The sequence below is a fragment of the Budorcas taxicolor genome, chromosome 14, assembly GCF_023091745.1.
Source record: "Budorcas taxicolor isolate Tak-1 chromosome 14, Takin1.1, whole genome shotgun sequence".
NCBI classification, from domain to species: domain Eukaryota; kingdom Metazoa; phylum Chordata; class Mammalia; order Artiodactyla; family Bovidae; genus Budorcas; species Budorcas taxicolor.
Window position 1 is genome coordinate 17,938,626 of NC_068923.1, and position 15,432 is coordinate 17,954,057.

The 15,432-nt window shown below is 46.0% G+C and overlaps 1 protein-coding gene across 1 annotated transcript in view; it reads left to right on the forward strand.

The window, feature by feature from the left end:
• The first annotated feature begins 823 nt into the window (after positions 1-823).
• The window catches only part of FAM135B (family with sequence similarity 135 member B), a 155,798-nt gene continuing 141,189 nt past the window's right edge, over positions 824-15,432 (forward strand). The window contains exon 1 of the mRNA XM_052651827.1: positions 824-900. Coding sequence (XP_052507787.1) covers positions 824-900 — 77 coding nt within the window. The remainder of the gene's footprint in view (positions 901-15,432) is intronic.

The following is a 15,432-nucleotide window of genomic DNA, read 5'->3' on the forward strand; positions in this document are numbered from 1 at the left end:
TTAATCCTAAAGGAAATCAACTCTGAGTATTGCTTGGAAGGACTGATGCTGAAGCTGAAACTCTAATACTTTGGATGGGAAGAGGCAACTCATTGGAAAACACCCTGATGCTGGGAAAGATTAAGGGCAGGAGGAGAAGGGGGCGGCAGAGGATGAGAGGGTTAGATAGCGTCACTGACTCAATGGACGTGAGTTTGAGCAAACTCCAGGGGGGAATGAAGGACTGGGGAGCCTGGTGTGTGCTGCAGTCCCTGGGGTGGCAAAGAGTGAGACATGACTTAGGCACTGAACAACAACAAGGAACCGTGTGAAGGGGCAGATTTATTTAATCTCCCCATCATCTGTGAGACTTCTGTGCTGTTACCGGTCCTTCCATTACAGATGAGGAAACTGAGGTTGGGCGAAGTTCAGTGACCTGCTCAAGGTCACACAAGTAGAGCAGGGATTGTTGCACGGTGGGTCATTATGCGCGTGCTCATAGCCAGATGGCAGTGCCTCCAGGCGCTGACAGGTAAGGAAGGGCAGGGGGCTGGCCCAGCTTTGGAAACTAGGGTATCTGGGTCTGAGTCCTAGCTCTTGGAAGCGTGAGCTGTTTGGCATCATGTAAGTCATATCCTCTCTCTGTGTCTTTCTTCTGAAAGACACTCCCCTGAGTGGTGGCATCCAGTGGACACATTATGGTCCATCGGCCAGATGCTCTTGTCCGTCTGCATCTGCGCTGCTTGGGGTCCAGTTGTAGAAGCCCAGTCTGGCTGTGTTTGGCTGATGAGACCCCAAGCTCTTCATTTCCCTCTTGTTTCTTAGGTAATGAACCAAGAAGATCATGTCGGAAGTACAAGGAACGGTTGAGTTTTCTGTAGAGCTACATAAATTTTACAATGTGGATCTGTTTCAGAGAGGGTGAGTATGCTCTCACGAACCGTACCTCTTTATATTGCTGTTTGTTGCTTTCTCTTGTTTTGGTTTTCCTCTGGCAGGAGATGACGGTGGTGAGGAGACGTCAGAGGGAATTTTGGATTCACGAGAAGAATTTGTATGATTTTTTTTTTTTCTTGCCAAGTGGAAAACCCAGACTTTTAGTGCACTTGAAAATGAGCCATAAGTTGACAAAGACCAGCAAGTGCTAATTTCTCTCTTCCTCCTGCACATCTACCTACTTGCTATTCCCATTACATCTGTCAGTCAGCACTTAAGGAAGGTGAATTGATTGCAAATGAAGCTTGCCTGTGTGACTCTGATAAAAAGGTGTCTGTAGGATCAATATTTGTAGAGGCCAGCTCACCAAACCACATATCATACACCTGTACCCAGATCGCTCAGAAACTGAATTTACAATGTCTTTTAACAACACACAATTAAAATACAGCTGGGTTCACTTTTTGAGGCTGTACTCTGACTTTGGCATTTGAATCCCATACTGACAAGGAGTGACCAGTTCCTCAGAGCCAGCACTTGGTAGACTGAGGCATGTGAACTCACATATGGATTTGTAACCCTAATTATTAATAATGCACCTCCTCTGAGCTGTCTATTGACCTTCAGATATTGACCGAGGCTTGTGTGAAATCATTATTGTTAGCAAGACAGTTCAAAGTGGCACATCCAGGGCACAAAGAGAGCTCTGTGCAGGAGGTAAAACTGGCTGAAAATGAATACGGAAATCACGAGTTATCCAGTAAGCCTGTGGTACTCCTCTTGCCATATCCACATGGTTTGGGGAGCCATCTTATTTAGCCGTGTTCACTGACAAAATCTAATATTGAATTGGCCGAGTTAAAACCCAACTTTGAATCACTATTCTACTTTTTTTATATGTATATTTTAATATATAATACATATACTTTTTATAATTGCATATCACCGTATGTATACTTACCATTGTATAGCTGTGTTATATATGCTATATATATTTTGAGTATTGTGTATGTTACAAAAAGTTATGTGTTCCATTAACACATAAAATAATTGTTTTTAAACCATCAATTATCATATTTCTTATCTTTTAAATATCTTTATAACACATACCATTTATGAGTAGAACTATACATGCATATGATATAAATAAACACACATATATTGGGGCTGCATGCCTGAAAATATTTTTATGGGTAAATATACAAATCCTGAAGCTTGGAGACCACTGGTCCATGTCATCTCCCAGAGCAAGGAAGACTCTCACAGCTCTCTTTCATCTCTTAATACTTCTATTTCATGGAGTCAAGGAGTGTGGAAATCTAGGCACACTTTAGTGTGGATGGGGGCATAATTGTATGATCAGAGTTGCTTAAGAGTGGGTTTCAGTTTAGCTACATTCAGAAACAGGCCAGGGAAACTTCTGGATGAAGTCTGTTAGACTTCTCAGGAGGGGATGGCAGGAGTTTTAAGGTCCCTAAGATCCCATCCCTGGTGGCTCAGACAGTAAAGCATCTGTCTATAATGCAGGAGACTTGGGTTCGATCCCTGGGTGGGGAAGATCTCCTGGAGAGGGAAATGGCAACCCACTCCAGTACTCTTGCCTGGAAAATCCCATGGATGGAGGAGCCTGGTAGGCTACAGTCCATGGGGTCGAAAAGAGTCAGACACAACTGAGCAACTTCGCTTCACCTCACTAAGATCCCATCTCCGGGAAGACCTTGATGTAAATGGTCCCCAGCCCCCCTGGATTCTGTGAGCAGGGAGCTGCAGACAGGCTGGGCTTGATGCTAGCCAGGATTCTGTCTCTGCCAGGGGAGTTCCTGATAGGCATGACCCCTGGAGCTCAAGGGCTAAGGACTTTTCTGCTCTGAACCTCCCAGGCACCCTGTGTATGTGAAATGTAATTACTTTCCTAGCAGGCACTCCATGGGGATGTGATGCCTGCTGTCCAGACCTCGTGGGCGCAGTGGGGGCCTGGGTGAAAGGTGGCGGATGATCTCCTGATGTCATCAAAGAGAGAGAAAGTGGGCTTGGGGAATGTGTGCTCCATGCTGTCCTTGGATGGTAGGGAATAGAGCTGGGGCTTGGAGAAGAAGGAACGTGTCCTTCTTTGAACTGTATTTGACTGTGGTAATCTGTGTTCCACTTGGTTTGTCCAGCTAATGAGAGGCTTCTTGAGCCTCTATCCAGATATGCCAGTTCATTTACCCTGTCTGCCAAGATAGACAACGCTCTTCTTTAAAAAAAGAAAAAATTATTTGGTTGCACTAGGTCTTAGAACAAGTAGGATCTTTAGTAGTGGCGTGTGGGATCTGGTTCCCTGACCAGCGATCAGACCCAGGCCCCCTGCCTTGGGAGCGTGGGGTCTTAGCCACTGGAGCACCAGGGAGGTCCCAGCCACCTCCCCCACTCTTGGTTTGCTGTGAGATGCTGTGTTGTATGAGATGCTCTGTGGAAATCACATGGCTACAGAACTGAGAATACTGACCGGGGATTTGTCCTGATTGGGGAGTTACTTGCTTACAGCACTTTTATGTTTATCATTAGGTTTTTCTAGTTCCAGAATGTATACTGCTTTTTGGTGATGTTGAACAATCAACTTGATTTATCTCAAGTCTACACGGAGGTGAGCTCAAGGATTTAGGGCTAAGGGCTAAGGTGAATTCTCAAAGGAAAAGCATCTCCTGAGACCAGTCAAAAGCTTCATGAGTGGTCACCTCTGTGCTTGGTGGTGAGGCTCATCCTGATAAAAAGGCAGGATGGGGAGGCACTGGGGAGCCTGGCTGTGTGTCAGACCTGGCTTTGAAGTCAGGCTCTGCCACGTATAGGCTCTGACAACATGAACCAGCTATCATTCTAAAATGGTGATGACAAAGTCCATCTCGTGGGGTAATCTGATCAGGTAGGGTGCTAACTGCTTTAGTTAATACATGCGGAGCAAGCAGCTAACAGGGAAACTGGTATCGAGTAGAAGCTATCCAAATAGTCCCTTCTACCTGTGAATCCTGGCTTCCAGTCTGTCCGTCACACTGTTCAGTTAAGTTCGGTTCAGTTCAGTCGCTCAGTCGTGCCCGACTCTTTGTGACCCCATGAATCGCAGCACGCTAGGCCTCCCTGTCCATCACCAACTCCCGAAGTTCACTCAGACTCACGTCCATCGAGTCGGTGATGCCATCCTCTGTCGTGCCCTTCTCCTCCTGCCCGCCCCCCATCCCTCCCAGCATCAGAGTCTTTTCCAATGAGTCAACTCTTTGCATGAGGTGGCCAAAGTACTGGAGTTTCAGCTTCAGCATCATTCCTTCCAAAGAAATCCCAGGGCTGATCTTCAGAATGGATAGTGGAGTTATTACCCCAATGGGTTGATGTTACCATCTTGCTTCCCTGTTTAAAAACCCCCCCAGCTTCCTTCTGTTCTCACTCTCAGCCCAGTGCTCAGACTCTCAGTGGTTTGATCTTAAACTTCTGCTATATTATTGTTTGCGCTCAGACCCTCCTGCCCCTAATATTAATAGCTGCGTTGACAGTTCTACCCTCTGCAAGCTCCAGCTCAAATATAACCTCCTCTCCAAACTACTTCTGTGTGTTGATTGATATTCACCTACTCTGTTCAGCCCAGTTTTTGTGAATCCTCTTTCCCCCTGCTTCTAAAGAGTATCTTTTATGTTTTATTCTGTCATCCACTCTCTTGCACATGCCTGTAATGTGTGTGAAGGTTTTCATTGCTTGATATTAAGCTTCATTTCCTGTCTTTCCTCCATTCCTTCTTTACAACGTCATTTAGAAGATTTTTCTGCCCAGAAGTTTTAGATGATTTTACATGTAAATTTTGTCCTGCCCACAGAAGAGTTGCACAAAAAGGACCCATAATCAAGACCTGATGTGTAAGCCCAAATATCGTAGAAATATTAGGGTTGAAATCCCCTCTGAAAAAACTCACTTGCCTCATCTCTCCTGAAGTGAAAACGGTTCACTCCTAAGTCAAGTGGCTCCTGAAAGAAAATGCCATCTTGTGTTGTTGCCCTGACATTTCCCATTGTACCCTGATGCCCAGTGACAGCTAAGCTCCCTGTGAAATTAGCTAACTAGCCCTGATGTGCCTTAATAGACTCAGAAATACAATTATCTTTGCTTGCCAGAGATCAATGAATTGATTTGTCTGATTCTGCCAGAAACAATCCTTCTCTTCACTTTTCTTATTAAAATTTGTTGCCATTCTTTTCAGTCCTTCCCACCTTTAGAAAGGGAGGAGGGATTACACATGGTTTGATTTGGGACTTTTATCACTTGCTGCCAATGGTTCCATCTAGCACAAGGGAGAGTAGATAGACTCAGTGATCTTTAAGTGTCTTTCTTTCTGTGAAATTCCATGATATTATTTTAATAAAAATTTGATCTCTCTTTCCCCATGAAATGGCATTAAAAAAAAATTATTCCTATGGAGAGGGAACAGACATCAGACACCCACGGGCTTATGCAGCTGGACCGTCCGGATTACTTTTCTAGCAAATCCACATTCCTGTTAACAATTACCCTGTCCCACTTTTTTCCCCCATTTTTTCCCCACTTTGAATCTGTGACTTCATAAGCCTACGGCTCTAAGCCTTTTATCCTCTTAACCCCTGGCTGAGGATACGCTCGGCAGATCTGTAGAGAAAAGACTCTTCCAGGGGGCTAAGAGTTGGCCTGCAGAGGTTGAAACATCTCTGTGAGCTCAGAGCCACCCACAGGGCCTGATAACCTCCTGGAGGAGTAAAGGTGGACCAGAAAGCCGGTGGGCGGTGCAGGCCCCTTCAGTTCTGTGCTCGCTACGGTGCTCACTCAAGCCTCTCAAGGGGAGCGAAAGGGCACGTGGTCATGAACCTGGTATGGAGGAAAAAGCAGAGACACAGATCTGGTCTAAGAGTCAGAGATCTCAGTTCTGCTTCCTCATCTTCTGTTACGAGACGGGAACCCGTGGGCTCATCACTGACTCTCTGGCCTCAGTTTCTAGTTTGGCAGTATCTTATGTATGCCTATGGCTGATTCACGTTGATGTATGGCAAAACCAACACAATACACAATACACATTCATATTGATATATGGCACAACACAACACAATTAAAAATAAATAACCACACACACACACATACACAAGAAGTCTTGAGTGATGTTTGTAAAGCATCTAGTAGGGAGAACCAGGCTTGGCAGTGCTGGTAAGGTGGGCTAGGCCCATCCTAGCCTTTCTCTCTCATTGGCCACAACTGAAATCTGCACCAGACGGTCCTCAGCTGGTTCGTGCCAGGGCTGGAGCTGACCTGGTCGGGCGGCTGGCGAAATACTGTCGTCACTAGAGGGCCACTGAACTACAGCATGTTTCTTTCCTGGAAGGGTCTTTGAGTGCACCTTGGGTTGGAGGAGTAGACGTAAGACAGCGAGCTTCTTAGCTGCTCTGTTTTTGTTCCCATCAGTTGTCAAATGTTGCTCAAAAGCAACTGTAAATGTACTTCGTCATTTTCTCATTTTAAACTTTTAATGGCACACACACACACACACACATACATATAAAGCAGTTTTGCCTATTGAAAGAATTATGGTGACCTTTTCATCCTTGTACTTTTTCTTACTTTTCATGATACATATCATCACTTTTGTAATCAGAACTCCATCCCTCTTCCTCTCCTTTTTCACTGGGCAAACATTATTTCATACGCACATGTGTTTTCCTTTACAAAAATGTAAAATATTGGACTTTCCTGGTGGTCCTGTGGTTAGGACTCCATGCTTCTACTGCAGGGGCTACATGTTCGATCCCTGGTCAGGGGACTAAGATCCCACATGCTGTGCACTTGGCCAAAAAAAAAAAAAAAGTGCGATATTAATTTGTTCTCTATTTTCTCTCTTTCCACGTGGTGAACATTTTTCATCACCTGTATGTCCCTTTACAACATGATTAACAGCTGCAAAGAATTCTGTCATATAACTCCATCATAATTTATTTAACCAGTGCTCTATTTTTGGATGTTTTGCTTCTTTTTTTACATATTAAAATGCATTTCATTATTCAGAAGTTACCGCGACATTTTTGTTCTTGAATAACTAGGAAGCACTTCACTCTTAATAATATAAACAGTACACCCTGAAAATGAAGAACTTTCCCCATGTGTCTTGGTTCTAGTGAAAGTGAAGTGAAAGTCGCTCAATCGTGTCTGACTGTTTGCAACCCCGTGGACTATACAGTCCATGGAATTCTCCAGGCCAGAGTACTGGAGTGGGTAGCCTTTCCCATCTTCAGGGGATCTTCCCAACCCAGGGATCGAACCCAGGTCTCCTGCAGTGCAGGCGGATTCTTTACCAGCTGCGCCGCCAGGGAGGCCTGCCTTGGTTCCAAGTCTCCGGTGATGTTGATGAAGATGCATACTCTTTGACCAAGCACCTTAAAAAAAAATTAGAGTATAATTGCTTTACAATGTTGTGTTGGTTTCTTCTGTACTAGTAAGTGAATCAGCTCTGGGTAGACATATATATCCCCTCCCTCTTGAGCCTCTCACCCCCAACCCCCATCCCCACCCACCTTGGTCATCACAGAGCAGTGAGCCGAGCTCCCTATTTTATACAACAGCTGCCCACTGGCTATCAATTTCACACATGGTAGTGTATATGTGCCAATCTTATTCTCCCAAGTCACCCCACCCTCCTCCACTTCCCACATCCACGGGCCTGTTCTCTATGTCTGCATCTCTATTCCTGCCCTGCAAATAGGTTTATCTGTACCATTTTTCTAGATTCTACTGGACAGGGTGTGCTGTTGGCTTCCCTGATAGCTTGGTTGGTAAAGAATCCACCTGCAATGCAGGAAACCTGGGTTCAATTTCTGGGTTGGGAAGATCCCCTGGCGAAGGGAAAGGCTACCCGCTCTAGTATTCTGGCCTGGAGAATTCCATGGACTGTATAGTCCATGAGGTCACAAAGAGTTGGACATGACTGAGCGACTTTCACTCTCCCTGTTGATGGGAATGTAAATTGACCAAGCACTTTTATCATCCAGTGAGGTGAGGGAGGGCATGATCTTCAGCCTAACCATCCCCACTTGCCCCCAGATCCCTGTTCCATCTCCTCTTAGACTTCTGCAGAAGGCATTTGCAAAGCTTTGAGGAATTAAACTCCGATTAAGAGTCTTCATGGCATCAGGCAAATCTCCACCTTCTGTTGAGGAGCATTTGTGAACGGTAGGGATGTAACAATCTCCCATGTAGCTGGTGTCTGGGTGGCTCCACATGTCCCAGCAACTGACACTCAGGTCCCTGAAGTTACTGTTTGGGAACTTTGGGAAAATGAAAAGACACCCTTGCAAGGCTGGTCCTTTGCAGCTCCTTCTAAATACAGATAGAACTTAACTTTCATCAGCATGCTGTGTGTTCCAAGAAAGGGGGACATTCTCTATTCTCTTTGAGAAAAGTCTCTTTGGTTCCACTGCATGAAACTTTTTTGTCTCATCCCACTAGAGTCAACCACAATGTATTTGGGGTTGAAAACTGTAAAATCCAACCCAGGGATTGACCCTGGGTCTCCTGCATTGAGGGCAGATTCTTTCACCACCAAGCCACCAGGGAAGCCCATTACAAAGAGCCTCACATAAGCCCTCAGTTCTGCAAGGATGCAGTGTTATCCACAATCACAGAGGAAGCACAGACTGACAGGAGTTCCAGGTCTGGTTCAGTTTTGCACTCGGTGCAAGTGGCCAGGTGAAGGGCTTCTCCTGGGGTGGCCTGCACCCCAGAGTCCACACGTGCTTTCTGCCCCGCTGGGCTTGTTTTGTTCCACTTGGAGCAGACAGAGGTGCTCAGATGTTCTGACCAACACTCCCCACTACCACTTCTTTAAATACTCCCACTTCCGCAAACAACGCAACTTCAGAGCACAGCTTTTAGGGGGAACTCTCACTCAGACTTCCTTTCCTGGCTGCCTGACACTGTCTGTTTACCTTGAACAATCAGAGGATAATGTACTGGAAATTAGATCCTCTTGGCCAATGACTAGCAGGCCCCAGAGGCATTTTCTTACCCAAATCTATTCACACTTCCTTGACAAAAGATCTTTCAGTGAATGGAATCCTCAGAGATGATCTCTTGCCCCCCCCTTTTTTCTTTTTGAGTTTTATATGATTAATATTTATTGGGCTGAACCTCAGTTGAAGAATGTGCTAGTTGTCCTATTTTATTTATTTAAATAGGAGGATATGCTTTATAATATTGTGATGGTTTTTACCATACGTTAGCATGAACTGGCCTTAGGCATACAGGTATCACCTCCATACTGAGCCCCCTCCCACTGCCTTCCCCACCCCACCCCCAGGTCGTCACAGAGCGCCAGTTTTGGGTGCCCTGCATCAGTCATACGTACGTTACCGGGTGCATGATGCCATCCCCCTTTTCTACCCATTAAAGCTTTCTCTGTTGTCATCCTTCTCAAGAAGAAATGTGTGGCGTCCCTCCCAGGCAACTGTGGTGCAGATGGCCCCTAGTGAAACAGACAGAACCTTTGTCGGAGCTGCTTGTATGTATGTGTGGTGGGCGCATGGTCTGCAAATCTGGGTGTGAACTGGTCCCGTAGAGGGAAACTGCACCAGGTGCTGGGGAGAGCTACCACCTAAAGCTGACATGGTAAAGCAGGTTTGCTGTTCAATGTAATCAAGCCAAAATCGGGCTGATGGGCTGATGAGCACAGTCACCCATCACTTGATGGCCTGTCTGAGCTGATGCTGCTGAGGTTGAGGAAGATACACAGAGAAGGCTCCTGGCTGGAGGGGCAGGTCTGGAAATACAGACCAAGGTGTTTGAACTTTCTCCTCTAGGGATAGCATGAAAAAAAAAAGCATAAGTGATAGTTGCTTAGTCGTGTCTGGCTCTGCAACCCCATGGACTGTAGCCCGCCACGTTGCTCTGTCTGTGAAACTGTCCAGGCAGGAATTGTAGAGTGGGTTGCCGTTCCCTTCTCCAGGGGATCTTCCCAACCCAGGGAGCTAATATGGGTCTCTTACATTGCAGGTGGATTCTTTACCATCTGAGCCACCAGGGAAGCCCCAAGGATGGTATAGGAGGGGAGAGTATGGCATGTTTTAAGAGAGGATCAAATTTGGGTTAAAACATCCTTTGGCTGAAGCATGGAGAATGCAAGCACTGCCTGACAGATAGTTGACACTCATACATTTGAATCCTAGTCATTGGGTGAGGTTACTTACCTGAGTCCAGTCATGATGACAAAGGGGATGTTTACTGAGCCTTGTGACAAGGAAGTTTCTCTTTGCATTCCAAATCCTATTGACTGGTAGCTTCTGAGGCCTGTATAAAGCTCAGATCCCACCCCTGATTTCTGTCTGCAGATGACTTAGTGAGCTCTAGACCCATAAGAAACAGTAATGAAATGGAGCCGGTGTCCTTTATTTATAGCTGGGAAAGTTCCTAATACTCTCTTAGGGCAGGGTATTGAGAAAATAGATTGAGCAATAAGGATTAAGCATAGGCGTGCATGCCAAAATGGGATTTCTTCCTGTCTCTGTCTACCCCAACTGAAATAAATCTTTAGACTCCAGTGTTTAGAGACAGGGGAGGAAGAGGGAAGGAGAGAAGATGAATGGATACCTCGGGCCCAAGAGGGGCCCCGTGTTCATAGACTGAGCTGTACTTACCGAATACAAGGAATAAATAGCAGAAGTCTGTGCACGGTGCTTGATATTTATTATCTATTACCAAAATACATCTCTTTCAGTAGCCCAGGTTTTCACCAATCAGTTTGGCAGTGCCTTCCTACATTCACTCCCTGGGTCACCTGGTCCAGTGGATTTAAATACCACCTATAAGCTGTGTTGTGCTAAGTCACTTCAGTTGTGTCCGACTCTGCAGTAGCCCTCCAGGCCCCTCATGGAATCCTCCAGGCAGGAATACTGGAGTGGGTTGCCATGCCCTCCTCCAGGGGATCTTCCGGACCTAAGGATCAAGCCCACATCTCTTACGTCTCCTGCGTTGGCAGGTAGGTTCTTTACCACTATGGCCACCTGGAAAGTAAAAGTGTGAAGTCGCTCAGTCGTGTCTGACTCTTTGCGACACCATGGATTGCAGCCTACCAGGCTCCTCTGTCCATGGGATTTTCTAGGCAAGAGTACTGGAGTGGGGTGCCATTGCCTTCTCTGAGGAAGCCACCTGGAAAGCCCGCCTATAAGCTACTGACTTCCCTATTAGGTCACCAGTGTCTCCTCTCTTCTCAGTGTCACACTTGCCCAGTAGGTGTCCTCCATCCATCGTCATCTTGCTGTCTTAAGGCGTCTTAAACTTCATCTATCCAAACAGCAAACCTGATCTCCTGCCCTCCCAAACCTCTTCCAACAAACAACCCCATCTCAGTTCATGGCACCTCCATCCTTCTTGTTGTTGAAGTCAACATCTTAGAGCAACTCATGACTTCTCTCTACCTCCCACCTCATGTCCACTTTATCCAGAAATCCTACTGGCTTTATCGTCCAAGGTTATGCAGAACATAACATTTCTCACCTCTACTGCTAAAGCTCTCTGGTTCTAGCCACCATCAAGTTCCATCTGGATTGCACCATAATCTCCCCAGCTGATCCTACTGATCCATGCCCATGTCTAGTTTCATCACAATGCAGAAGCCACACGGTCCTTGCAAAGTCTGAGTCAGACAGTGGTGCTTCTCTGTTCCAACTCGCTGTTCTCCAGTTGGCTATGAATGAAGCCAAAGTCCATATGGCTGGTTTACTCGTTCCCTCTTTTGCTTACCTCCGGCTGCAATAGTCTCTCTGTAGTTTCTTGATTATACTGGACATGGCCCTCCCTTAGAGCCTTTGTGCTGTCTGTTCCTATTGCCTGGGATGCTCTCCCATCAGCTCTTTCAAGTTTGCCTCATATATGAATGAGGAAACTGGGTACAGAGAAATGATGCTTTGCTTTGTAACAGACAGCTGCAGAGTGGAAAAGTCTTCCCAGGATCTCAGATTTCCTGATTCCTAGTCAATAACTCTTCTCTCATAACCAAAAAATCCTGTGTCTTCCGTGGAACATTAATCCCTCCATGGTCTCCTGCCAGAGTCCTCTCTTGGGATGTTCCTTGCAACAGTATTTCTCTACTCATGATATCACAGATGTGTGCACACACTCATGTGTATTTATGTGTGTGTGCGTGCACATGTGGAATGGGCTGTGTGATACTAATGTTCCAAAGAACATCTCTTGGAGGTTGCTTTTTCCTTCATGCCATTGTCCATCCATCACAGGGGTAGATTTGCAAAACTGTCCAAAGTTGGAATTAACTGGGGGTGGGGGGAGGATGGTACATTACTTTTTTCCATTTTGTCCCAAAGCCTTCTTTTGAAGAATAAGCAATATGAATGCTGATGTTGGTGAAGGATCCGGGGTGACATTTATTGCCCTCTATTTGTATTAAGAATGTCAAACTGGATTTTTAGTTTGCATTTTTGAGATACCGTATGACTGAGGACACTCCTTAGATGAGCACACAAGGAAAATTCAAAGGGGCTTGCTCAGTGGCTGATGTTTGGGCTCTGGTGTCAGAGCATCTGATTCTGGGTCCTGATCCCAAACCCCCAGGGCAGTATGGTCCTGGACACATGACTTCATCTCTCCACATCTGAAAGCCAGATAATGGTAGTATCTACCTCCTGTGGGTTTTGTGAACAAAAAACTACATGTGTGTGTGTTGTGTTCGATGATTTTGAGCTATCCAATTATTATTTATCCTTATCATCATTATGGTTATTACACAATTTGCCTGAAGGAGCCCTACTGCTGGTGTCAGCCCAGGATTTAAGCCCGCCTCCAGCTTGCTGCGGAGCTCATATATTCTTGTGCGTGCTTTGCATCGCTGACTCCACACTCCTTATCTCAGCCTGCAGAAGGGGCCACAGAATCACCTCTCTCGAGATTTGACCGTTCATCTCTCCACATATCCATCCCTTCACCCCCCCATTTATGCTTCCTCTCATCATGCAGATATCAAATAGGAAATGGGTGGCCCGACCTATGCAAATGGTGGGGAAGTAAGCAAACAGGAAAAGAAACAAAGAAATGAATTGGCCCGAGCTTAGTCCTTGCAGTATCCTGGGAACTGAGCTAGGCATTTTATCTCCATCATTTCATTTAATTATCCTGGAGAAGCAGACATTATCTTTCCCATTTTACACATGAGCAAACCGCCTTTGACAAACAGTAAAACAAAATGACTGAAGCCATGTAGACTACTACAGCTTCCATTCCAAGTCTGTCTCACTTCCAACCCCACACGCTTTCTCAGAAGCCACATGGCTTCCCTTCCAAAGCCCGTATCCTGGACCTCTACATCCACACATCTTCCCGGGGACTGAAGAATTGAGGAAACTCACAGACACCATTCGTTTTGTTGGCGGTAACTTCGCAAGTGGCATTAGTCCAGAGTGAGCTTGGGAAAGACTTGCCCAACTCAGACGTCTTGGCTTGCATTGTCCAGTCCTGGTGCCAGAGGGAGGCTGGGCATCACTCCCTCTTCTAGGCTGCGGCCACGTCTCAGGGACTTTGAATGCCTCTCAGTGTCTCACGTCCAGGACACCTGGCAGCGTGTTGACAAGCCCAAGTTCTCTAAGCTTAAAAATGATGCCCCAGCTATGCCCAACAAGGAGTAATTAAATGAACTGGGGAGGATTCAGGATTGTGATCACCATTTCAGGATCACTAATAATCTTCCAGGAACATGAAAGAGATTCATCAATAGTTTCTTCAACTGAGACCAGAACTAAGACCGTGGGAGTGAAAGGAAGACATATTTTAAGTGCTTGATGTCAGGAAATGTTTTCTAGTGGACCTGTCTTCAGTGGGCCAGGCTGCTTTGACCATCACAAATGTTCTCCTAAAGAAGATGGGATTCAGATGGTTGAGAATCTTGGAAAACTACATATTTGATGAAAAGGTGATGATGTATTCGATCATAAACCTTCAAACGTTTGTGAAAAGCTTTTGACTTCCTTTCCTCAGGATGAATCTTCAAGGAAACCTGAAATATAAAAGGGAAAAGTAGAGTTGGTTTGGTCAACATTTCTCGAGGTGTGCCCTCCGAGGCTGTTCATCAGGACACGGGGGTATCATTGCATCTGTTTGAAAACCACTGGGAACTATCAGTAAATGTGTAAACATCACATTGGCTAATGTTTTTTGAACCCTGAGCCTGAAATTCTTTTAGGCTTCATATTTATTATCTCATTCAATTCTTCAAGCAACCTAATGAAGTCAGGGTTATGATTATGTGGACTGTTATGCAGATGAAAGAACAGAGGGTCACATTTGATGGGACAACATTTGAGTTGACACAGCTGGGCTCAGGACCACAGGGTCGCTAAGGTCATGCCAATTCTTTGCCAGTCTTTGATTCTCCCAGAACTGGTGTGTCTGAGTCCAGTCCTGACTAGCCAGCAGCACCTGTAGATGTGTAAGCAGAGTGGACGGTGGGTGACCAAGGGCTGCTACCTGGACTATCTGAAAGGCAACTCAAAAATCTCAGGAGTCTGCAAGAGGGCTCCTTGCTGCATGGCCTCCTCGCTGGAGGAGAGGTGCGTTGTCCCTCTCTGTGAGTACAGTGCTAACGGCATGTGAAATCTTCCCGGGCTGAGGATCAAACTCATGTCCCCTGCGTTAGCAAGTTGCCTCTCAACCACTGGACCCCCAGGGAAGTCCTCTCATGGTTCTGGCAGCTTCCTTGCCTCCCACCCACCCTGTGCACTGGAAATTAGCCGGGGTTTTGCAAGTTCTGTTGCATCCAGGCCTTGTGCCTGCCCCACAGCTGCTGCAGTGTTCTCCCTGCTGACTCCTGCCCACATTGTCTTTGTCCCTTCTAAGATATCACCTATCTCAGGAGGCTTTATTATAGTTTAGCCTGAGCATGAGCATCCTTCAGCCCTCCCTTTGTCCCACCACTAGTGCCAACCACCTCTTCATTACGTGCTAGGTCTTGGCATCCAGGTTCCATCCACTCCTGGTTCCCAGGCTTGCCACTCAGGGCTGGCACACAGTGAAGCCCAATAAAAGCTTGTTGACAAATGGATGATTTGGGTTGAAATATTTTGACCCTCCTCTTCTCTATATTGAACAGTACAACAGTATTCATTGAGGGTCAGTTGTGTAGTTGACACAGTTCTGGGTGCTGTTTTCAGGGTGATGACCCAAACAAAGCAGTCCCTGTTCTCACAGAACGTTAGTCCACTGGGCAAGACAGTCATTGAATCTAAGCTCCCTTTTCTAAAGGAGCCAGTTTGGTATGAAACGTGTGCTGTGATGTAAAGTGCAGGTGGCCGTAAGAAGTATGATAGGAGATGCTTCATTTATTAATAGGTGAGGGCTCAGGAGGGATCTCATGGAGGAAGGAACATTTAAAAGGAGACTTGAAAGTTACGTGAAAAATGATAGCCAAGTACAAGTGGGAGGAAAGAAAGCAGGAAGAAAGGGCAGGTATGAGGCCCTGGAAGGAGCAGCTTCATCCAGAAG